Source organism: Maylandia zebra, linkage group LG7 (assembly GCF_041146795.1).
Source record: "Maylandia zebra isolate NMK-2024a linkage group LG7, Mzebra_GT3a, whole genome shotgun sequence".
Taxonomy (NCBI): Eukaryota; Metazoa; Chordata; class Actinopteri; order Cichliformes; family Cichlidae; genus Maylandia; species Maylandia zebra.
This window is the reverse complement of record NC_135173.1, coordinates 15,172,058-15,197,273: the sequence shown is the minus strand read 5'-3', so window position 1 is coordinate 15,197,273 and position 25,216 is coordinate 15,172,058. Positions and strand designations below refer to the sequence as shown.

General features: G+C 41.9%; 1 protein-coding gene across 3 annotated transcripts in view; it reads right to left on the bottom strand.

Moving 5' to 3' along the window:
• Positions 1-57: 57 nt before the first annotated feature.
• eps8l2 (EPS8 signaling adaptor L2) overlaps positions 58-25,216 on the bottom strand; it is a 30,913-nt gene continuing 5,754 nt past the window's right edge. For 2 of the 3 annotated variants that reach the window (XM_004553015.5, XM_004553013.5), the window contains 18 exons: positions 21,290-21,354; positions 19,627-19,788; positions 19,158-19,307; positions 18,216-18,295; positions 18,007-18,116; positions 17,841-17,911; positions 17,601-17,727; positions 16,557-16,645; positions 16,390-16,464; positions 15,502-15,650; positions 14,244-14,412; positions 14,120-14,154; positions 13,913-14,018; positions 13,558-13,680; positions 3,314-3,389; positions 3,041-3,194; positions 2,088-2,220; positions 58-1,033 (listed from right to left, as the gene is read on the bottom strand). In XM_004553015.5, coding sequence (XP_004553072.1) covers positions 956-1,033; positions 2,088-2,220; positions 3,041-3,194; positions 3,314-3,389; positions 13,558-13,680; positions 13,913-14,018; positions 14,120-14,154; positions 14,244-14,412; positions 15,502-15,650; positions 16,390-16,464; positions 16,557-16,645; positions 17,601-17,727; positions 17,841-17,911; positions 18,007-18,116; positions 18,216-18,295; positions 19,158-19,307; positions 19,627-19,788; positions 21,290-21,354 — 1,952 coding nt within the window. In that variant the 3' untranslated portion in view covers positions 58-955. The remainder of the gene's footprint in view (positions 1,034-2,087; positions 2,221-3,040; positions 3,195-3,313; positions 3,390-13,557; positions 13,681-13,912; positions 14,019-14,119; positions 14,155-14,243; positions 14,413-15,501; positions 15,651-16,389; positions 16,465-16,556; positions 16,646-17,600; positions 17,728-17,840; positions 17,912-18,006; positions 18,117-18,215; positions 18,296-19,157; positions 19,308-19,626; positions 19,789-21,289; positions 21,355-25,216) is intronic. The other variant, XM_004553014.3, reaches the window with a different exon arrangement.

Sequence of the window (25,216 nt, the reverse complement as noted above, 5' to 3'; positions counted from 1 at the left end):
GGTCCTCTGGTAAAATTGATCCAATGACAAACACAAGAACCATACTGACAAAAGACATACAATTAAGACCGAGTTTATTTATTCATTTTTGAATCATTGTCTTTTTAAAAACTATATACACCCGCTTGAACGTTTCTCTAAATCTCCACTTATTCATTACCAGGATTTACATATCTACTGCACATAGTGCTTGTTATTCTGGTGCTTGTGCAGCTTACACTGCAAAACGCCTTGCTGCTAAGAACATGTTAATGGCAGCGTCTCACTTTTACAGACAAAATCTTCATGCAGAATTGTTGCTTGCTAAGTTTGCCAGAATGTCTGAAACCTGATTAGCAAGAATATTTGTTTTAATACTTAGTGTTGATGAGCATTAACCAACCAGGCTGAGAAAATGATACCTGCTAGAAGTAACACAGAGCATGTCTATCTTTTTTTTTTCTTTTTTAACTCCTGTAAACAGTTACATGAAAACAGTTGGCCATATATCAGAAAGCATGTCAAGCATTCTGGCACAGATTTTAAAACACAATCGCTAAAATCTACTTTTTTAAAGGTATTTTAGTAAACAGCCTCATTGTTGATGGTGAGCATGAACATTAACTGCACTGCTCATACAAATATGTACATTACATGCAAGTCATGCATACACGTGCTCACACGCACACCGAAGTGTACGTAAATTCATAAGCTCCTTTTTTCTTTTGTTTAGCAGAAATCTTTGTTGAGAAAATTTAAGGAGACAAAGAGAAAAAATGCAACACAATTAAGAAAAAAACGCTTCAAAACATACACGTTGGATGATACAAAATAAATATACAATTAAAGACATACACAATATTTCAGTATTTGCCAAGGCAGATCAGAGTTAACTGTAGATTGATTGAAGAAGCTGGTGCACTTAGAAAGCTGTGAAGGAGCTAGATGACTAGATGAATTGTTTAGGTCAACAGGCTCAGTCTTTGCTGCCGGAGTCGATCCTCTCCTGCCGCCGTGTCAAGATCTCCTGCAGCTCTGAGGTTCCACCGCTCTGCTGTAAAGGAAGCATTGGTGTCTCTTTAAATATCGTTTGATGCTGAAGATGTCAGATATACAGACTTGCATATATTTACAAAGCAGTAGCTTTAGGATTTGTTTTCTTCTAAATACAGTTCCAAAGTTCCTGTGTCCATTTTAAATGAGGCACCTGCACAGACACCATGCTAACGCTAAGCTAGCCAAGAACCCAGGGTGACATTACCTGAGTGAATGCCAACCCCAGCCCAGCAGCTAGATGCTGAACTTCAACAATAAACAAGCAGATGATCAGTCAATCTGCAGCTTCAGTTTCTACCTGCTCATGTTTCTAAAGTAGAATCACTGAGGTGTTTGCTTTGAAGTCTTTTTGTGCTCGTTTTCATCTTTGCTTTTTGCTGTCGACTGTGTTCATTTCAATGCAGCGCTGTCTGAGGTTCAATTCTTCATTCTCCTACAGAGAGTCCTCAAATTTTCCTATTGTTTAAATTACAATATTTTCAGCAAACGATAAAACCTACAAATTTCAAATTATTCAGACTAAACAGTTTAAAATAGGCTTTAACTTATTTGTAAAACACCGCGTTCCATTTTTAATTTACATTTTTCTGCAGCATCTCATTGCTGTGAATAAACTCAGTGAAAGATCCAGTTGGTGGTTCAGGAATATACCACACTGCAGTGCAATATATATTTACATTCGTAATTTGAGGTTATTAATCTACTTTGTCATTTTTTGTAACTTTTTTGATTACACTTTTGTGTAGCTGTGATTATGAAGAACATGTTAAACTGACAAATTCTTTCTACTTAGTACGGTCTCCATCTCAGTGAGTACATCCACTTTTTATGGCTTTATGTACATTAAGTATAGAGCGTGAATCACTATGAATCTGAAAGCTGACAACAGATTTTACATGCATCTACTTGACTTAACAATATTGGAAAATTACTGAAAGTTAAAAAGTGGGCATTTTTCATACAGCATCTAAAGGCTGTCAGATGTTCAGCAATGAAAGCACATCTATCAAATGAAACAGCTGTGTAAGCAGTGTGCTGCTGAGGGGACTGACCTCTAGCTGTTCTTTCTGCACGGTGACCAGTGAGAAGACGCGACTGCCTTCATCTCCACAAACAGCCTTCAGTTCTTCTTTGTTCAGGGAAAACAGCTGAGCCCCAGTCAGGATCCCCAGACAGTCAACAGTTCTGCAGAAAACAGTCACACAATTAAAAGACAGTATTTACTAAAACAACATTGCTTCCAAAAGAGAGCACACTGCTAAAGGACCATTTAAAAAAAATGTATCCCATTATAACAAAGCATGACAGGAAAAGATACGTATCATCAATAATATTATTCACATTGTCATTTCCTGCACCTGGGTCACGTGACAGGCTCACTGAGACATGTTGCTATACTTAGACACAGCTTAGCTTTGTGCTAAATGCTAACTAGCCACATATGCCAAGGTGGTAACGCTTATATGGTTACAGAGTAACAAGGCAAACAGACACAGCCACCCCACTCTGCATCTGTTCATAAAATAAAGAAAACCTTTAATCACTCCTTTCTGGCATCTCTGTCTGAACTTAAATAGATCGCTTTTTTGCACCAGACTACACCTCCAGGCTAACACCTTTTAAGCCACTAGAGGTCAGTAAAGACATGAAATTCAGCAAGTGATACTCAAGTTGCTGTCTAGGACCTAATATTTATCAAATATAAGAAATACACATTAAAAAGACAATAAATCCTCTTTCTTTCAAATTATTTCTTTTCAAACCAACTGACTTATTTACTGTTTACTTGGAACAAGGATGCACAGAGCGAGATGATGCAAATTCTTTGCAAAAAAGGCTCATACTGCACCAAACATCTACTTAGCGAATTAGAAAATTTGTTATGCACCCTATGTGGAGCTTAACAAATGATTTGGCCCACAAGCCGTGAGTTGTTTATCCCTGCTTTTAAGGCGTAGGGAGGTATTTTGATTTGGTGGATTAGTGAGAGTTGTGGGTAACTTACGATTTTGAGAAGCCTTTTGAATTGAGCCATGCAGTCACTTGCTCTGGCTTTGAGCTAGATTTGAGCAGGACTTGAGCGCTGGCTGACGGTCGTTCCACGTGCAACTTCCTTGGGGGCTGCTTGTTATTGATTTTAGTCAGCAGCTCCTCTATCACTGCAGCATGGAAATATGATGGAGACAAAAGTCAGAGCAAGAACAGCTACCTCTTAAAAAAACAACAAACAGGGGGAAAAAAACATAACTGGAATTTCTGATTACTTTTTAACCCTTACTTTCACTCTTGGGTCTTTCCTTCTTGAAGCTATTTCCAGGGCTTCGAGACCCAGGGGAGGACGGGCTGTAACCTTGCTGCACACACAGAAACACAAACACAGGTCATGAGAAAGCAATCAAAGCCAGCATTATTCCAAAAAACTGGTTTGTCTTTTATCTCATTCTGCTTGACTAATTCTTGCCAAGTAGCCAAAAGCAAAGTACGTGTGGGAGGTTCTCACACATAGACAAGTGTTTGCTGGAGGGCATTTCTTTAAGCAAGCAGCAGGTACCTATAAGAATGCAGCGTAAACTTTTCTTATTTACGAGACCACTTTATTACAGCTCTATCATGAAATGATAACTTGACTTTAATCCCGGAAGTATCCTGTGAAAGAAAATCATATCCAGCTAGTGATAAAGAAACCTTGACCTTTCTCATAAGCTTATAGGGATAATTAGTTATTGTCGTCCTGGAATCCATCACAACACCTTTTAGACAATACATCTGGGCTTTTTCAGAGGTGGGAAGTAACAAAGTACAAATACTTACAACTTTTTATTTTTATTCTTTAAATGTTTTTTTACACAAATATCTTTAGTTTCTACTCCTTGGAAAAATTCCTTAGAATTTTGGTTCAGATGTATCATCTATGGCATTTATACTGGGAGTTTACAGGGAGTGCAGAATTATTAGGCAAGTTGTATTTTTGAGGAATAATTTTATTATTGAACAACAACCATGTTCTCAATGAACCCAAAAAACTCATTAATATCAAAGCTGAATGTTTTTGGAAGTAGTTTTTAGTTTGTTTTTAGTTTTAGCTATTTTAGGGGGATATCTGTGTGTGCAGGTGACTATTACTGTGCATAATTATTAGGCAACTTAACAAAAAACAAATATATACCCATTTCAATTATTTATTTTTACCAGTGAAACCAATATAACATCTCCACATTCACAAATATACATTTCTGACATTCAAAAACAAAACAAAAACAAATCAGCGACCAATATAGCCACCTTTCTTTGCAAGGACCCTCAAAAGCCTGCCATCCATGGATTCTGTCAGTGTTTTGATCTGTTCACCATCAACATTGCGTGCAGCAGCAACCACAGCCTCCCAGACACTGTTCAGAGAGGTGTACTGTTTTCCCTCCTTGTAAATCTCACATTTGATGATGGACCACAGGTTCTCAAAGGGGTTCAGATCAGGTGAACAAGGTGGCCATGTCATTAGTTTTTCTTCTTTTATACCCTTTCTTGCCAGCCACGCTGTGGAGTACTTGGACGCGTGTGATGGAGCATTGTCCTGCATGAAAATCACGTTTTTCTTGAAGGATGCAGACTTCTTCCTGTACCACTGCTTGAAGAAGGTGTCTTCCAGAAACTGGCAGTAGGACTGGGAGTTGAGCCTGACTCCATCCTCAACCCGAAAAGGCCCCACAAGCTCATCTTTGATGATACCAGCCCAAACCAGTACTCCACCTCCACCTTGCTGGCGTCTGAGTCGGACTGGAGCTCTCTGCCCTTTACCAATCCAGCCACGGGCCCATCCATCTGGCCCATCAAGACTCACTCTCATTTCATCAGTCCATAAAATCTTAGAAAAACCAGTCTTGAGATATTTCTTGGCCCAGTCTTGACGTTTCAGCTTGTGTGTCTTGTTCAGTGGTGGTCGTCTTTCAGCCTTTCTTACCTTGGCCATGTCTCTGAGTATTGCACACATTGTGCTTTTGGGCACTCCAGTGATGTTGCAGCTCTGAAATATGGCCAAACTGGTGGCAAGTGGCATCTTGGCAGCTGCACGCTTGACTTTTCTCAGTTCATGGGCAGTTATTTTGCGCCTTGGTTTTTCCACACGCTTCTTGCGACCCTGTTGACTATTTTGAATGAAACGCTTGATTGTTCGATGATCACGCTTCAGAAGCTTTGCAATTTTGAGACTGCTGCATCCCTCTGCAAGATATCTCACTATTTTTGACTTTTCTGAGCCTGTCAAGTCCTTCTTTTGACCCATTTTGCCAAAGGAAAGGACATTGCCTAATAATTATCCACACCTGATATAGGGTGTTGATGTCATTAGACCACACCCCTTCTCATTACAGAGATGCACATCACCTAATATGCTTAATTGGTAGTAGGCTTTCGAGCCTATACAGCTTGGAGTAAGACAACATGCATGAAGATGATGATGTGGACAAAATACTCATTTGCCTAATAATTCTGCACTCCCTGTAAAGTGGGCTGGAGTGAGTGTAGGTGTTGTGGCCTTGGTACTTCAGCATCATGCTAGCTACAGAATAGCAGTGAGCATAAAGAAAGTAATGTTTTTTTTTAATGGTAGGCAATTTCAAATTCAGTGTTTCTATCAGCTCAACAAACATCAGCAAACACACAAACTGTTTGTGTGCAGTTTGTCGCACAGTGCGTTGCTAGCTAAATGTCCAGATGCTGTATTTCACAGGGAGAGAAAAGAGGGCAAGATAAGTTCATTCAGAGATGGAGAAAGATGTAAGAAAGCCAGGAGAGGAGAGGAAGAAGAAGGAAGAAAAACTTTGCATGAAAATACTCTGTAGTTTTTAAATGGGATAAAGAGGTTACTTTACAGTACTGTGGGGAATTTATAGTAAAGCACTGCGCTGGGCTGGTGCACAGTGGCTGTGGTGCTTATGGTCAGTTACAGCTTACATGAAGTAGACTAATTTCCATTTAAGATGATGATGTTTAGATTAATTAGCTGAATTCCAACTTTATACCAACTATATGCTGTCTAGTATAAAGAAACAGTATAATGTTAGTGTCGCAGATGGACATCACCCACCATAACTTGCGAAATTCAGTTGTGTAAATGCACAAAGAGCAGCACGTCAGCTGATCACAGCCCATAAACTAAGAAAATATACTGACGCTCACATTAATTATTATGATTTGTGATTCTTTCCCCACTCTGAGCCACTACAGAGATCTTAGAGTAATCTATCTATCTATCTATCTATCTATCTATCTATCTATCTGTTAGGGGTGCAACGATACTCGTATCGATATTGAACCGTTCGATACAGTGCTTTCGGTTTGGTACGCATATGTATCGAACAATACAAAATTTTTAATTTATTTGATCAACTTTCCTTCTGACGATGCTGTCTGTGTTGAGCGCTCAGTGGATCTGCGCTCGACAGTGCAGCCTAGGCGGAGTAGTCGAATGCAGATTAACTGAGCACAGGGCAAGCTAGCGAGACAGAAGTTAAGCTCTCCTTGCAACATGGCAAATTGAACCCCCCCCCCATTCAGATCTGGCGTTTGGAATTATTTTGGTTTTCATGTGACGTATGACCCTGAAGGTAAGCGCGTCATGGACTAAAGTAAAACAGTATGTTGGATGTGCCACGCAATGCTCAATTACATGGGTGGGAACTAGTGTGTTAGCGCAGTTAGCTCGTTAATGTGTTAACGGAGATTTGCCCTGTTGTGGCGTTAACGTCATTTCAACGAGATTAACGCTGACTGCACTAGTGGGAACACAACGAATATGACTGCACGTTTACACTGACATCATCCTAGTGCAAAGACAAGTGGAAGCAGACAAAAACAACAAGCATGCATGCTACAAACTTTACCCGAGTCATTTAGACAGCCGTTAGCACATGATTCTCCTTATGGGGACCTGATATGTTTAATATTGTGGCGAGCTCAGACAAGGTGGAGACGGAGGTGTCGTTTGGTCTTGCTTCCCGTGAGCTAGCCAGGGAGCACAGCCGTTTATTGACATCTGCAGAAGAACACTGCCGCTAGCTAACTGCTCAGCGCGGCAACCGCACAGCAGCAACAACAACAACACACAGGGCGCCCTCTGACCCCGGAAGGACACACCGTCGCAGCGAGAGGGCGTCACCCGTCACTATGGCAACATAAACAAAACATAACTGTACAAACAGAACCCCGAACAGCCCTGACCCGCTACATAGCCCCCACCTAAGGGGTCAGTCGTCCCCGACGACCCCATTACCCCACATAAAGTCCTGAAAATGTCCAGGTGCCTTCTTTTGGCTCACCGGCCGGTCACGACCGGCGGGGGAAAAGTCACTCGGGTCAGAACATGGGGTGCCACCATCATCCCACTTCTGACACCAATGTGGCGAGCTCAGACAAGGAGGAGACAGAGGTGTCGTTTGGTCTTGCTTCCCGTGAGCTAGCCAGGGAGCACAGCCGTTTATTGACATCTGCAGAAGAACACTGCCGCTAGCTAACTGCTCAGCGCGGCAACCGCACAGCAGCAACAACAACAACACACAGGGCGCCCTCTGACCCCGGAAGGACACACCGTCGCAGCGAGAGGGCGTCACCCGTCACTATGGCAACATAAACAAAACATAACTGTACAAACAGAACCCCGAACAGCCCTGACCCGCTACATAGCCCCCACCTAAGGGGTCAGTCGTCCCCGACGACCCCATTACCCCACATAAAGTCCTGCAAATGTCCAGGTGCCTTCTTTTGGCTCACCGGCCGGTCACGACCGGCGGGGGAAAAGTCACTCGGGTCAGAACATGGGGTGCCACCATCATCCCACTTCTGACACCAATGTGGCGAGCTCAGACAAGGAGGAGACAGAGGTGTCGTTTGGTCTTGCTTCCCGTGAGCTAGCCAGGGAGCACAGTCGTTTATTGACATCTGCAGAAGAACACTGCCGCTAGCTAACTGCTCAGCGCGGCAACCGCACAGCAGCAACAACAACAACACACAGGGCGCCCTCTGACCCCGGAAGGACACACCGTCGCAGCGAGAGGGCGTCACCCGTCACTATGGCAACATAAACAAAACATAACTGTACAAACAGAACCCCGAACAGCCCTGACCCGCTACATAGCCCCCACCTAAGGGGTCAGTCGTCCCCGACGACCCCATTACCCCACATAAAGTCCTGCAAATGTCCAGGTGCCTTCTTTTGGCTCACCGGCCGGTCACGACCGGCGGGGGAAAAGTCACTCGGGTCAGAACATGGGGTGCCACCATCATCCCACTTCTGACACCAATGTGGCGAGCTCAGACAAGGAGGAGACAGAGGTGTCGTTTGGTCTTGCTTCCCGTGAGCTAGCCAGGGAGCACAGCCGTTTATTGACATCTGCAGAAGAACACTGCCGCTAGCTAACTGCTCAGCGCGGCAACCGCACAGCAGCAACAACAACAACACACAGGGCGCCCTCTGACCCCGGAAGGACACACCGTCGCAGCGAGAGGGCGTCACCCGTCACTATGGCAACATAAACAAAACATAACTGTACAAACAGAACCCCGAACAGCCCTGACCCGCTACATAGCCCCCACCTAAGGGGTCAGTCGTCCCCGACGACCCCATTACCCCACATAAAGTCCTGCAAATGTCCAGGTGCCTTCTTTTGGCTCACCGGCCGGTCACGACCGGCGGGGGAAAAGTCACTCGGGTCAGAACATGGGGTGCCACCATCATCCCACTTCTGACACCAATGTGGCGAGCTCAGACAAGGAGGAGACAGAGGTGTCGTTTGGTCTTGCTTCCCGTGAGCTAGCCAGGGAGCACAGTCGTTTATTGACATCTGCAGAAGAACACTGCCGCTAGCTAACTGCTCAGCGCGGCAACCGCACAGCAGCAACAACAACACACAGGGCGCCCTCTGACCCCGGAAGGACACACCGTCGCAGCGAGAGGGCGTCACCCGTCACTATGGCAACATAAACAAAACATAACTGTACAAACAGAACCCCGAACAGCCCTGACCCGCTACATAGCCCCCACCTAAGGGGTCAGTCGTCCCCGACGACCCCATTACCCCACATAAAGTCCTGCAAATGTCCAGGTGCCTTCTTTTGGCTCACCGGCCGGTCACGACCGGCGGGGGAAAAGTCACTCGGGTCAGAACATGGGGTGCCACCATCATCCCACTTCTGACACCAATGTGGCGAGCTCAGACAAGGAGGAGACAGAGGTGTCGTTTGGTCTTGCTTCCCGTGAGCTAGCCAGGGAGCACAGCCGTTTATTGACATCTGCAGAAGAACACTGCCGCTAGCTAACTGCTCAGCGCGGCAACCGCACAGCAGCAACAACAACAACACACAGGGCGCCCTCTGACCCCGGAAGGACACACCGTCGCAGCGAGAGGGCGTCACCCGTCACTATGGCAACATAAACAAAACATAACTGTACAAACAGAACCCCGAACAGCCCTGACCCGCTACATAGCCCCCACCTAAGGGGTCAGTCGTCCCCGACGACCCCATTACCCCACATAAAGTCCTGCAAATGTCCAGGTGCCTTCTTTTGGCTCACCGGCCGGTCACGACCGGCGGGGGAAAAGTCACTCGGGTCAGAACATGGGGTGCCACCATCATCCCACTTCTGACACCAATGTGGCGAGCTCAGACAAGGAGGAGACAGAGGTGTCGTTTGGTCTTGCTTCCCGTGAGCTAGCCAGGGAGCACAGTCGTTTATTGACATCTGCAGAAGAACACTGCCGCTAGCTAACTGCTCAGCGCGGCAACCGCACAGCAACAACACACAGGGCGCCCTCTGACCCCGGAAGGACACACCGTCGCAGCGAGAGGGCGTCACCCGTCACTATGGCAACATAAACAAAACATAACTGTACAAACAGAACCCTGAACAGCCCTGACCCGCTACAATATGCTGCTGAGAATATAGCCCAGAAGAAGCGTATAGTATAGCTTTTATTTTGGAAAGAGCCATTTCTCTGTAATAAACGCTCTTTTCCAAAGATGAGTGATTCCTCAATCAGATACAGGGCTCGCAAAATCGCTAGCCAGACATCCCGGGGTTAGCGATTTTTCCAGTCAGGCTACCAAAATCTATCTGCCCTGCCCATCGGGCTATTGTAGGAAGGAAAAATATATGTCAATGCTTTTGCATTCTTTCGGAAATGTAGCTGGGTAATTATGTCATTGGCATCGATGAGCCACTGTCAATATGTGACATATTGAAATCCCGTTTGAATTTGCGCTTGTTTTTTGCTTTCACTTTGCAATCACGCAAACTGTGTATAGAGAGCAACAGCACTGATTGGTGAGTGATGATAATTTGCGCACCAATTCCTCTGACATCGTCTTATCAATCGTTAGCTTACTATGCAAACATGACAAGTGAAATCTCCCGCAGCTTAAACATATGAGAGGTTGATCGCGCAGAGAATCGCTGACCGTTGTGTGTGTGTGTAAAAGCAGCAGGATATATATTTCAGTTCTGCTGAGCCAAATAAGACAGGTCAGGGTGAAGAAGTGACAGCCAAAGAAAAGCTTACCACAAAATGGAAAAGTTATGACAAATCAGACTATAAGGCAAAAAGAAAGTGCAGCTTTATGGTTTCATGGACAAAAGAATTTCTGTGGCTGCAATATGACGAGCTATATAACCGGGGCTGCACATAAGTGGTCCACAGGTGTGCATTCGCTGTCAAAAAAAAACAAAAAAAAAAACGCGCACAAGATATGAAGTTGCAACGCGTGTTTGCATACATAAGATTTTCTGGAGGAGGACAGACATTTGTTTAGAACTCTTAAAGATGTCGAAGAAGCAAGCTCCTTTAAGCAATTACTGTGGTGTTCCTCTACCTCCAAACAAATGTCAGAAGGAGTCCGAACCACAAAAGAAGCATGTATTCTCGGAAAAGTGGTTGCAGGAGGTGAGCTGGCTTCAAACAAATGATGAACGCACAGAGATGTGGTGCGGAATGTGCCGTGAAAATCCCACTCTAGCCCCCAAAACAGTGCTTTTATATGGACGCAAACGCGCGTTGCAACTTCTTATCTGGTGCGCGTCTTTTATTTTGACAGCGAATGCGCACATGCGGACCACTTGTGTGCACCCGTGTAAATAACATGATGTTCTGCCGGGTGTGTTGTTGGTTTTCTCTCGATTTCTGAGTCGACAAGCGCCTTTGTTACTGGGACCAGTCATTTTAAGAAAGGCCCCCATTAGAACCCATGAGAAATGCAAGAAATGCATTATTGCTCAGTCTGCAATATCTTTCCCAGAACAAACACCAATTGCAAATAACATACTAAAAATAAACCTGAAAAATCTGTTTAGAACAGTGTACTATGTTGCAAAGAGTGAACTACCACTGGCAAAATTTAGCAGTCTTTGCAAACTTCAAAAAGCAAATGGCCTAGATCTTGGTTCCACTTGTCTCTTACCCGTGACTTCAGTGGAAATTTCAAATTCAGGATCTGACACAGACTGATTCATGTCCTACACAGTTCTTACAAGTTCATAGAAATTTCTGTTCAATTAGAACCAAGTATTTGAGTTGATGATTGTAATTTTTATACAATGTTGTAATTTGTTTTTCAACGATTTTTTTGATTAATGTTTTGTTTCCTTTACAATATTATACTTTAATGTATAATATTGTAAAGGAAACAAAACATCAATCAAAAAATTGCTCTCTTTTTTATTCGGGCTACTTAAATTTATTTTGGGCTACCAAAAACTGAAGAGTCCCTGCCCGAAGGGCTACCAGGGATTTTGAAATTTTGAGAGCCCTGAGATATATTTATTTTTTTAATTACTTTTGTTTCAGCAACATTAAATTTAAAAACTGTACTTTTGAGTTAAAATATATATCTATAAGTTTAATAAATTACAAATTAAAAAAGCATGAACATTTTTTTTGTATCGAAAAAATATCGAACCGTGACACCAAAGTATCGAACCGAACCGAACCGTGAATTTTGTGTATCGTTGCACCCCTACTATCTATCTATCTATCTATCTATCTATCTATCTATCTATCTATCTATCTATCTATCTATCTATCTATCTAGTATACTTTGCATAAAAACAGATAGAGAAGAATTTTGGTAGAACTGTCCTTCAAGGATCTACTTTTTACTTTCTTACTCTGAGTACATTTCAGAGCCTGTATTTTTTACTTTAACTTGAATAAAGAAGTTGATTTAGTACTTCAACTTTTACCAGAATATTTTTAACACAAGTATCTGTTCTTCTACTTAAGTACAAAAAGTCTGTACTTTTGCCTCCTCTGGTCTATGAAGTGAAGATAAGATTACAGCTAAAGTGACATGGCTCTGTACAGTGTAAACAAAGGTGAAGAAAAAAATGAAAAGTATTATTTGTCCTGTGGCTGCACTGAATTCTTTTATTATTGTTACTAAAAAAAAACCCCACTAAAAAACACATTCTTTTTACAGACACATGAAAACATTTTCCTTCCTTTCTTTTTCCAAAGCAAAAAATGGAAACAAAACAATGGACCATTTTTTTAGGTATCTTAACCAAGGGTTGAGAACGGAAAAGAAAGGAAAAGAAAAGATCAAATTCCATGCAGCAGAAGCACTTATATGATCTTATTTTATTACACACATTGTTTTTCCTTGGCAAAGTCTGGCACTGACCAAAATGCAGCCTGACTGCTGAGAGCTCAGTCAGAAACCCTCATGCTGCAAGCAGAGCTGAGAAACAGGCTGCTGAGGCATGTGAGAAGTCACTCAGTGTGGCTATATTAAATTACACACTAGTTTAGACACAGAAGAATATCAAACAAAATAACATCTAAACAGCTAAGATGCATGGGATTTAAAGGATAAAATAAAACCCAGATGTAGCCCATCCAGCTCATGATACTTCACAAATCACAGGTAAATCGTAAGTAATGCATGAAGTACAGAAAGAAAGTTACAAGTTTTGTTACAACAAACTAATTAAAATTCACTGAGAAGTCAATAGAGTCACATCCAGGACAAATTAATTACTAAAACCTGACCAGCGTTTTAGGAATAGCAGAGATTCTTATGAAAATAGAAACAACCCCTGTGACCTTGAACTTGAGTACAGTTTGGTTAAAGACCCATCAGGTGATCACTGTGTTTCACTGCATTCTGAGTAATACTCTAGCAGGAATAGCAATTCTCGCGAATTGTGGCGGGACGGATTCATGCCTCATCGTTGCCATTGCATGAGCTCATCGGCTCTTGGGCACGATGAACTAACAAGTCACTTTTGTTTCATGACATGAGATGCCATTGGTAACAGCTATGTTTTTCACAAATTACTATCAATCTAATCTAATCTGTTATCGTGAATGCTTTATAGCAGTCAGATGGACTTCAGAACTGTGGTGTCATGACTAGGAAGGATCTTAAACTTTGGGTAAACAATAAAGTCTAAACAGTCAAAAGTGTGTGTTTTATTCGTTTTCAAATAGAACCAAAAAAGAGTTTTAAAAATGCAGACGGGCGGGTGTTGGTCACCTGGTAGGAGTAGGGGACCTCTGGCTCTTCTATTGTCACAACATCCAGGATGTTATATGGGACATAGCCGGCTTGCCCGCTGCGGTTCCGTAGTTTCCACCACTGTTTTTCATCCTCTAACACCTGCAAAAGACAGTTCACGCATTACTCCACTGTACTGCAAATGGTGACAGACGCTTGACCTGTGCACAGCTGAAATTGGTTTGCTACCATTTGTGTTTTAGCACCATATGACGGGTTTACAGGTAACACACTCCCATTCAGCAGATAAAATGTCCAAGTTAATGAGTAAAACTATCAAATTGGTTGAAATTACAAACGTCAAATGAAGGACAAAAGAATATGTCATTACAACCTCGAGGACTTCATCCTGCAGCACTGACAGCTCGTTGGCATTCCGCGCGACAAAGCTGTAGCGAATTTTGGCATATTTGGGGGCCTGAGGGATCCCATTGTAGGACCTGTGGAGACACATGGTGTCAAAGTTTTATATTTTGTGATATCGCATGTGGAAAAACACCAAAAAATAAATAAAAATTATGTGGAGGACCTCATTACTTACCCATTTAAGGGGCTTGAGGGATGAGGCCTGTAATACTGAAAAAGAACCAAAAATAAATAAACAAATTTACAGATACCGGCATTTATTTTTTCCACAGGTAGGGAACATTTAATAAAAGCCTTACATCCTCAGGTTTGTGTTTACTGTAAGTTGGGCTTGAGGGGGAAGCTAGGGGGGCAGAGGGTCCTTCCGTTTCCCACGGGGATGTCAAGAAAAGATCCGCCGGCGGCTCCCAGCCGTTTCGAAACTTCGGGTAATAAGGAGGAGCGCACCGATCCCTCGGCCACTCGGCTCTGCAGGAAGACGAGTGAAGGGATGGTCAAAAAAATTGCACTTGAGCTACTCTACTGTGGAGACAGAGCTAGCAGTACCAGTGCAGATGCTGAACTGGTCATTGCTGTTCATGGGGAAACTGCCATAATGTTCAGGGGGTGCTAAACTTCTTCATCCATCCAAATCTATGAAATCAGATCTCACTGCACAATGAAAAATGATCATAATTTGCTCAAATTTTTTTTTAAATTTTCAAGGTGTTTTGCGTCCTACAAATGCTAATTAAGACAGGGGATATATCATTAGAAGAAAATGCAGATTTTCATCTGAAAATGCTTACAGTATGTTGAAGGTAACCGTAACACTGTAGATTTATAAATATATTATAAATATATTTATTTATAAATCTACAGTGTTACGGTTACCTTCAATATATTATAAATATATTTATTCTTAATTTTAAACATATATGTTTTTTTGATGTTCTATTGAAAAAGCTGACTGTAAATATGAAAACTGACAGCATTACTCACATAATTTTAACTAGCTTACTATGACGTCTTGTAATGATTAGACATTAGGTCTATCGTACATGAACCTCTTAACTATTTTACAAACAAACAAGTACAAATTCCTTGCAGTTCTGCATGCTTCTGCAATTGAGGCAAATATGTAAGTACCTGCACCTGTTACTGTATGTCATGCTTGTGCCATGAAACACATTTGACACTGGGACAGATAATTTAGGATTACATTTACTATATTTAGATTTAGAATTAGGACACAATAACACATGCATGCATGACATAAACCAGCTTTGGCTTCATTTAGTTTCAGTCTCTGTAGATTAGTTCAACTTTTAATTGTCATACCGGTATATCAAATTAAACATCGCTGCTAGAGTAAAACATCCTAAAACAACACTTTGCAGCCCTGTTTAGCTTTGTCGCTTCTTTAATTGCAACTGTAAAACGTAGTTCAGCATTTTACGCAGGACCACATGGTCACCCCGACCCCCCGCAGGGCAAGATTGCGACAAAAGAGATCCATGTCACAAGCACTGAATCATAACCAGAGTGTTTGTATCCATGACAACACCGCAAATATACCTGGGTCTGGTCCAACCTTCCCCAAGCAGTTCAAAGATGGTCATTTCTTTTGGTGTGAGGTGTCCCCGCAGGAAGTCAACAGCATCTTTACACAGGTGAGGAGACATGACTGAGCGCGGCAGGTCAGGACCTCCACAGCTCTGCAGCACCTGTAGATGCACCAAGTGTTTACAGCTGGCATAGCATTCACCATACAGAAGCATTACGGTGTATTACCTGTAAAGGTATCACTTAGAGCTCTTTTTACATTTTTTTTAAACAGTTATGCAAACTTGGTATTTGAGTGTTGAATTCAGCATGTAAACGTTTACCATTTTCACTTTACTGTACAAGTAAAAGTATTTAAAGAGGAAAAAAATCATTTTAAAATGTCCGAAATATTAAACTGCTCGGAATATTTTGAGTTTCCGTATTTTGACACCGTCCTTGGAGGACAACTAGCGGTCAAGGAGGCGTACTGTATGAGGCGTTTTCTTTTTCTCAGCTGCATAAAACCAATGTGTTCAAAGATTACTGCGCCATATAAACAGAGTCTGGTTTTGCGCTTCCATCCAGCAGTATCGAAGGTGTGGCAGAAGACTGTGGTTTAGAAAACCAACATTATGTAAGTGCAGCTGCACCTGTAGTATAGCTGAAAACCACGTTGCTCCAGTCTGGTGAGAGTTTAGTGGGTGTGTTACAAAGCTAAAATGCCTGATGGCAAAAATGCTGAACTGCTCTCATCTGTGAACTGAAAGAGGCCTAATGCGTTCCCATCAGATATGCCTGTGGGCTGAGCTCAGTCAATGCTAAGGCATCAAATGACAAAACTAACAGTAACATGCATGCATAGAGTATATTGTTGACTTTTGGGATAATCCACTTATGTGAGATCAGAAAAACTCTTACCAGCTCCAGAGGGCCAAAGAGGAAGTGAACCAGCTCAGATGCACTTGGGTTCTGTATGTGTTTCTTCAGTTTGGCCTGCAGGGAGCGCAGTGACAGACACACAGCAATGAGGCGTTGAAGAGACAACAGCTGATGAATGAGGGAGGCTAGGTGCTTTGATATCTCACCAAGAGGTTGAAGGCCAGTTTCAGTTTCTGCAGGCTATCAATGAACTCTGCTTCAGAGGGGGGCTTGGCTCGCAGGGTCAGCACGCCCTCTGCAAACAACCAATGCAACAATGACCACACACAGACTCCAGAGTTACCCGCTGGCCACACAGACACAATACAGATGGGACACAGTTTTCACTTTCTGGCCAGAGGTCAAAGTCATAAAAACCTGAATGCTCATCTAGTCAGAAGCTTATGGCTTTTGTTTCCAGTGAAATAAAAGACAATGACACAGAAATGGTAGTTAGCAGATAGCCTCAATCAGCTTTATAGATACAGGTCACCTTTGGCCAGAGAGTACGAGAGAACGTGGTGCAGCAGTGTTTCTCAACCTGAGCTCAATAGCTCACAGTTATGAGAGGTTCAGAATGACATTTGACTGATAATTCTTACCCAGATTAAGTGACAGTAGATAAGACACTGACCTCAAAGTTGAGAAACAAATTCTCAAAACGGAGAATTCGTCACTTCCAGCACACTTGACCACACATCGTTATTACCAGACGATGTGGATAAACTCACACATGTGCGTTTGTCTCCTGACCCCACACAAGGACAGTGTCGCATGTAATATGCACGTTACGCTTAACTGCACACGCGTGTTGACATAAAACATCACATCAGCGCCAGCGTTGGGCAGTAAAACATTACTCAGCAACATTTACAGTAATATTATTGCTTTGTGCAACAATCACAGGAGGCGACTGCTTTGACGTCACACACCACCGCCTCCAAGAGAGATCAAACAGAATATCGGTTTGTTTTGGTTTGCCGTCATTTTAAAGTGGAAGAATGCAATAATATTACTCCAGTTATAAGAGTTGCATAATGAGAATCGTATTACTTAAAAGAAGCCCAAAGTGGCCACTACTACAACACATACATCAGTGGATGAGAGTCCTTGGCCACAGAACACAAAGAGACACAAACATGGCGACGTGAGCAATATGAACATATTGTCACTGTGTTTGTGCCACCAGATGAGAAGAAAGGGAGACAGACCTGCTGGTCCTTTCTTCTTATTCTTCTTACTCTTGTTGCGCTGGTTGAGCTGAGCAAAGGCCTCTGCTGCCTTCTGCAGCCGTGCCACAAAGATCTCAATGTCATCCAGGGCACAGTTAAGGATTTGCTGAGGGGGACAAATGCTCAGGTTTAGGCTTTGAAGAATGTAGCTACATGAGACGTGAAAGGAGCAGCGTAGCATATTAGCAGGTGTCCCTGTGGATAAAGAAAGGCACTCACCACATCCTTCTCAATGCGCTGGGCCAGCTTTTCATGTGACTCTGAGTCACTTTGCCTGAAAGCTCGTCTGTCTACAAAGACAAAAAGAGACAAAAATGAATCAAATTGACCACTGAACAAAACATTTAGAATAAAAAGCGAGCCGTGGATGCGTGTCAAATCTCACCCTGTGTGTCCACGGCTGCCACTCGTCCCCTTGCGGCAGGTGGTGGGCCCTTAGGGGCCGACGGGGGGAGGATAGTCTCTCTGTGACGCTTCATTTTTTCCTGGTTCACCCTTAACGGGAAGACATGATGACAAGTTAGCTCGCAGCTAGTTACCTTCTCAAATGTGTCTTTGACTGCATGAGTTTACATATATTAGCACTAATCTCACTTCAGAGTCTGAGGCCTCATATTCTTCCCGTGCTTGACGTCTCCAATGGCACTGTCAATGTCTGCATGAACCATCTCAGCCTGAAGAAAGTGAGGGAGAGACACAAGTTAACATTAATATTAAAATATTCCCATTTAGTAGGTTCACTCTGAGCCATACCAAAAAAAAGAGAAAAAAAAGTTATTTCAGTGAGAGTGTGAAAAAGGTTAAACAACAAGACAAATATAAACTTATTTGACCAACTCACGTGGTTTAAAGTTTTACAGTACACTGAATTCACCTCTCTAAAGCATGTTAACACCTGCAAACTTTAATTCTCAAATCTGAAATATATCCAGATGTAAAGACGTGAAAGCTGCTGGCTCTAGACATTTTTAACAACACTATATCTGGTTTGTGTTGTTGGTTATGGTGATTTCTGTTTTTTCTCAAACACAATCCTCATGTGATAAAGCAAAGGTCACTCTAGTAAATCTTTATGACCCAGCGCTTTCTTGTCTAGTCTTAGCCAGGGCTAAAAGATCCAGCATTCTAATAAACCCATTTTTGACATTTAAACCAACAAAGAAGTCATTTTCCCCTCTTAAATGGCCTGAAATAACAGGAAGTTAATCAAATAAGGTAACACAGAAATACTGCCTTTACTCCAACATGGAACATTGGCCCTTATATTCAAAATCAATCCCCAAAGCCTCATTCGGAGCCAGGAAACAACACTGACTAGTGGTGATTCTGAACTACACAGACATAATGTTATTACAGTGAGTTAACAGAGTTCCAGCTTCCTCCATACAAATATACAGGCTGCAAAGACAATAGTGCTGAAATCTGACCTGTAGTGCTCTGGTATCAGCAGCTAGGTTTTCTTAATGATATAAAACACAAAGCCATCCATCATGCAAAGACAATGTAATAATGTGGCGTATTCAAACAAAAACTCACGTCCACTTCGTCGCAGTGGAAAAAGTGGATGTCGGGTTTGTACTGGTCCTTGTCCTGACACACGAGCAGCACCACGGAGGGGTAACGGGTCTGATTCAACACCGTCTGACACATGTGGATGGTTGGAAGAGGGAAGTTCTCCAACTCTTCCTGTAGCAGAACAACAAAAAGATAAGAAAGAGGTGGAAATAGGGAAAGAGCGAGACACCAACTGAGTACAAAATAATCAGACACATAGCCTTCTAAATGACTTGTACGAGAGAAAAGGCATAATTACAGGACTCTATTGTAGCATTGCAACGGAAAACAAAGTATATACAGCAAGTCTGACTGTGTTCAGGACTAACACAATGCAACAAGATTATTAATGTTGTTCATCTCCCTTGCCTGTCATTATTGGAACACAGAAATGTCGGTATTTCATGTTGAAATAATGTTCTGAGGTGTAAACAGATGCTTGGAGCTGTACCTGCGTATCACAATCCAAAAGTCTGACTGACTTGTCTGTGACCTGGAGGAGCATCTCCTGGGTCCAGATTTTGTCTTTTGAGTCCAGAAGAATCAGTTTCTTGATTGCATCATCCACTGTGGCGATGGACTCTGTCTTGTCCATAACAAATGTGGAAAGATGCTGCAGAGAAAACAGTTGTTGGTGACTTAGTGTGTTAGTGGAAGTCAACTAAAAACAGCACCTGCACTTGAAGCTGTGCTCAAGAAAGTGGTTAGTCATAATTTGCAATATACTTGATCTAATTTTCAAATATAAGGAAGGAAGCTTGTGACATTTGGGATATGCTTACTTTATGCTTAGACCCTATATCAGATTACAGCTTTAGGACTGAAATAGAAAGAAACAAATAGAAAATTCTGTCTCGAAGCAGCTCAAAAGTTTCCTAATTAACACATTATATGTTATTTTTAATCTCTCATCAAAAAAAGAAGCATGTGCCAAGTATGCGTTTCTTGGCTGGGAGTAGCAGGCTGTTCACTGTTGACCGATGACACAATGACACACAATGACAAAACTCCTGGAAGTGCGGGGGGCAGCCAAGAAACAGTCTGGCACCACAGTGTTTATTTTTTTACACTTTTTTATGATTAAGTATAGCATAACTTGTTAATTAGTTAACCAGGGGAGCCACCTCCCTGTCTTCAGTCTTTAAGCTAACCTGCGGTGACTCCATAGAGAACACAGAGCCACAATCAATCTACTTATCTAACTCTCAGCAAGAAAACAAATAAAAATGTTCCCTCATTCCTTTAACTGTACTCTCTTGCTATATAAATGCTTCATTTAACTGACTTTTGTGTAGCTGGGTGAGTTTCTGTTTATCTGATCAAAACTGAACTACTGCCACTAAGTGGCTGCTGGCACCAGGATTGTTATCTTGTGTATCATTACTCACCCATGCGTGATAATGAGGGAGGCATTTAGAAGATATCCTATTAATGTGGACACAGGACATAGTTCAGAAACATGCCTGACCCAAAGCACGTCTCGGACTCAGTCGTTCCAACATTAGCTCATTACTGCTGCAATCAAAGGCCCGACTGTTTTATTATAACAAAGTTCCAGTAAGTGAAATGTAATCAGAAGATGAACCTGTGTGTCAGCTTTTATCTCTGGGCAAAAGAACAATATGCCATAACCTTCATAGTGTCGTTATCTTGCTTTGCAAATGAGGTTACGTGACAAGCATTTTAAACCCATAAGCTAACAGCATTATATGAGATAATGTAAAAAAAATTTACAGATAAATGTCACAGTAACGCCCTGAATGATCAGGACACTGACTATTACATCTTCGTTGCATGGAATGTAAACACAGACATCTCCAGTAACATACTACTACATTATACCGTAGTCTAAAAAAGTTTTAAAAAATGCTATAAAGGCAGAGCAATGACAAAAAACACTGTGCATAAGAATACCGCGGTTTCATAAACACTTAAATTCATTTTACATTAATGACCTCTAAAATCCTTATGAGCGAAATAAGAAGTTAAAGTGTGTTAAAATAAGTGTAACACTGAATAAATGAATGAACACACACTGTGTGAGTCTACGCTTCTTTGCTTTAATTTTGAAATACAATGAGATATGAAAATCAATGAAATAATGATCATTTTACCTCAACGTGATACTGCGACGTCTCCTGCATGATAAAATTGGAGTTGGAGTATTTTTTCCTCTGCTCTGTTGATAAGAACAAAAAAATAAATTTACATTTCAGAAAGTAAAAACCTCCTCGGTGCTGCTTGCGATCCTGCTGTATATATGTACACCTATATAAACAACATTGACCTCAACTCCACAGGTCGAACCTTTTAGCGGAGTGAACAGCTGAAAGGACGCATTAAAGCTGAGAACAGCAGGAGGGCAATAAGGAAGTGACAAAGAATCGTAATGTATGCTCCTTTTACTTTTTCCATGAGGTCAACTGCTAATCCCAATGTTAACTACACTGTTCAGATATATTGCACGCTTTCTAAAATAAAGTTTTCATCCTTATGATTTTCGACTATATTTTAAGGTAAAGGAATAGATCTGCAGCTGCTCGCTGCCTGAGGGCAAGTAACACGAGATCAGAGCTATGTGAGAAATTCATAATTAAGTGTGAAATCAGAGGATACTTGAGTATTAATTCACTGTGCTCCATATTAAAATATTTTGGCCGAGCTGGGATTAAATCTTCGTCAGATCCAGCGCACCGTTCAGAGGCACAGATTTACTGGAGGGTCAAAGATCAGTGACAGCGTCACACTTCCTCATCTTTACCTTTCAGCTGGTTAAAAGCTGTAAAAATCAGACTGAAGTACAGTTTCCACACCTTAAAGTTCTGTAGTAGTGAGACGGCTGAAACGATTACCGCTACAACTGGAGAACTATTCCTGAAGGCTTAAACTTAAAGAAATAACAGCAAATTATAACTTAATAGCCTAAGACTTTTGCACACTGCTGCAATAGGAACAACTGCATTCAATACAGTAAGGAAAAAGGTCACGTTCAGGCTTGTTTTAAGACACGCTTGATAAGCCTTTACAAATACTTGAAACTAAATCTAAACCCACCATTAATGCTTCCTTATTCACAAAACAGTCAAATTCTACAGTGCAGACACTGTAGAATTACAGATTACAGATTAGGAAGCTCTAGGTTTCATCTACACATCTGGCCCATTTGTCACAAAAAATTTTTCATACATAAAAATAAGTTCCAAGCAAAAACTATTTGAGACAATAAGCTCAGTAAAGCTCAATAAACACGATGAGAGCTGCAGATTAGGGTGCGTTACACGTTTTGAGAAAAATGTAATGATAAAAACATAAATCACAGCAGCTTAAAAAAAAAACAAAACAAAACCAAAAAACATTTAACCTTTTCAAAGCCTAGGTTCAACATGCAGTGATCCATATCAAATGTCCGATGCACAAAAACACTGAAACTCATGTCACCATTGTGTTAGCGTGATGCATGTTCTGCATGTGCTGCATGCACTGCGTGTGCTGTTGGCTCAAGGCTTTCTTTTTGAACAGGCTGATTACAAATGAGTGTGCCAGTGTGCTCATTGACCCATTTACCAGTTGAATAGTCTGCAGGTAACAATTACGGTTAAATGAGAGCATGGCTCAATCAACTCCATTGCTAGATATCAACTCGCTCTGTGTCCCCAGTCCCCTACCCAACAAAATCAACACGCTTATGTCACGCAGATTTTCTATTCGTACAGACATAGTTCTGTTCATGTGCTTTACAGCAACACAAAGCCACTCTGTTTGCCTAGCACTTACCAAAATGTGCAATAATGCTTTAAATGACATTCTAATATTCGATATTCCAATTCATTGTGGTAATGAACATGCTTCTTAGAGTCCTACATGTTTGCCTGTGATGAAACAAGACCTCTAAAGGGGACAATTTTAGAGCCAGCGCAACCGCTGCCCAAACAATGCAAGCATTTCTCTTTCCTCTTTCAGCCATTTCCTCTCTGCTTGGCTCCTCACAGGTGAAACACAAGCGTCGGGTGTCGATCTGAAAGACGAGCTCCCCCCATGTCTTATTAATGACTGACATTTATGCCAGTCAATTCACAGTGCCACGGCAGCTTACAATAACAGCCACTTAGCAGGCAGATGGGCAAATCCTCAGAGGTCTGAAGAGTCAATGACCAGTGACAAACATGGCTCCCTGGCAGATTATCAAACCAATACATGACCCAGGTCAATCGGACAATCCTATACTGGGAAACTATTAAACATATTTAATGGGATTCAATCCAAAACCAACAAAACTGGTGATTATCTGAGTAGCAGACAAAGAATTTTGAATCAGTTTGACTAATAATGAAAAATTGCATCATCACAATTATATATCTAGTCAATCACCAACACCTTGATGGCAAAACTTTGTGATTTCTTTCTAACTGTGCCACCGCCCTTTAGATACGGAAGTTTCCGGCTGCGTCAACAAAGACTTGACCATATGTTGCTAGCAAGGACCACATCAACACCTCTCACAGCCTGACACCACTAACCAAAAGAAGAGACACTAAATGCAGTGGATCAATCGCAGAGATTCAACTGAATTACAAAACAACACAGACATTCAAGAAAAGCAACAGAGCAGGAAAACATCAATTCGAACCTGTTGATTTAGTCCCACCCAAGAAAAAGTTTACCTGTGATCCTCAACCCAAAACTTCCCGAGAAACTTATTATAGCTGCCAGGTGATTTTCAAGTCCGCAGATGATGAGTCCTAAGTGGCGTCTTTCTGCTTTACCCCAAAGCTGCTGCTGCTGCTGATAACAGATCAAGTGGGAGGACCTGTGCATCATTTGCATTCGTTTTTCTGCTGGACTGCACTGTGTGAATGGTAGGGTGGTTTGCATATGGGAGATTGTTATAATTTAACTAATGTACGTGTGTTTATTCAGCATAGTGTGAACAACCATCCTACACTGACCTACCAAATATCTAGCACTGTCATGGTTGGTGTTCAGTATTTTCCACTGTTGCCTCTTGGGGTTAAAAAGGATGGGCACGTGGCTGTCACCCTGCAGTGAGACGGTAGTGGTGACCATCTGCCAAACAACACAAGCTCATCACACGTACGGTGGGATACTTCACAAAGATTGCTAGAGTGGGAGTTTCCTGTGGATATTTGGATGATTTACGGCTCCGATATGTCACACAGACAACGAGGTGCACAGTCAGAAGTTTTGGGAACATCTTGCATCCCTACAATAGCGTCATCTGCCATTTCAGGTGATTCTAAATTTGGCCATGCAGGAAAGTGGGTTGTTCTGCTGTAGCTCGGCGTAGGTTTCTATCTGTGCCTACTATGTTGTGAAATAGTTCTTTATGTTGACAGTGTGGAAGGAGGTGTTGGCAGGAACCAGTGAGCTAATGTCTGAGGCAACGAGGGGAGGAGGCCTGAGTCCGCCTTTTCCTTTTCACTTTTCAATGTGCCCTTTATTCACCTGCAAGACATGGCCACCTCACCCTGTTCCAACCACACGTTAAAAACTGCCACACCCTGCAGTGTAAGCGAATTTCAGTGACACACACCCTAAGACAAGCATGCAACAGCTAAAATAAAAAGTCACTTCATGCCAGTACTGGATTACTGAGTTTAATAGCACTTACTACCGATTGGTAATGCAGCCCAACAATGCAAATGGGACACTAAAATAACAAGCATATCCCTGAATTCAAAGAATGTGACTAAGTGCAGATACACACACACTGGCATACATACAGTCCAGTGAGGACTACACCTGCGGCAACATGCCACAGAGTGAGTTTCCGGACACAGTCATTTGCAAAGCAAATGGAAAATTGTTGTGATTTGTGTCAGTAACAGGGCTAATCCACACAGATTGACTAGGAACAGTTTGGAAAGGTATCTAATTAAGAAAATACAGCTAAAGCTGTAAATCCTTAAAAATTGGTCACAAATCTATAGTTTCATTTTTAAGTAAACCAAGCAATGTGAAAAAAAAGTATAGAGCATTTGGGATCTATTTTCAGTAACAGATTCTTGCAAGAAAGTAAGCAA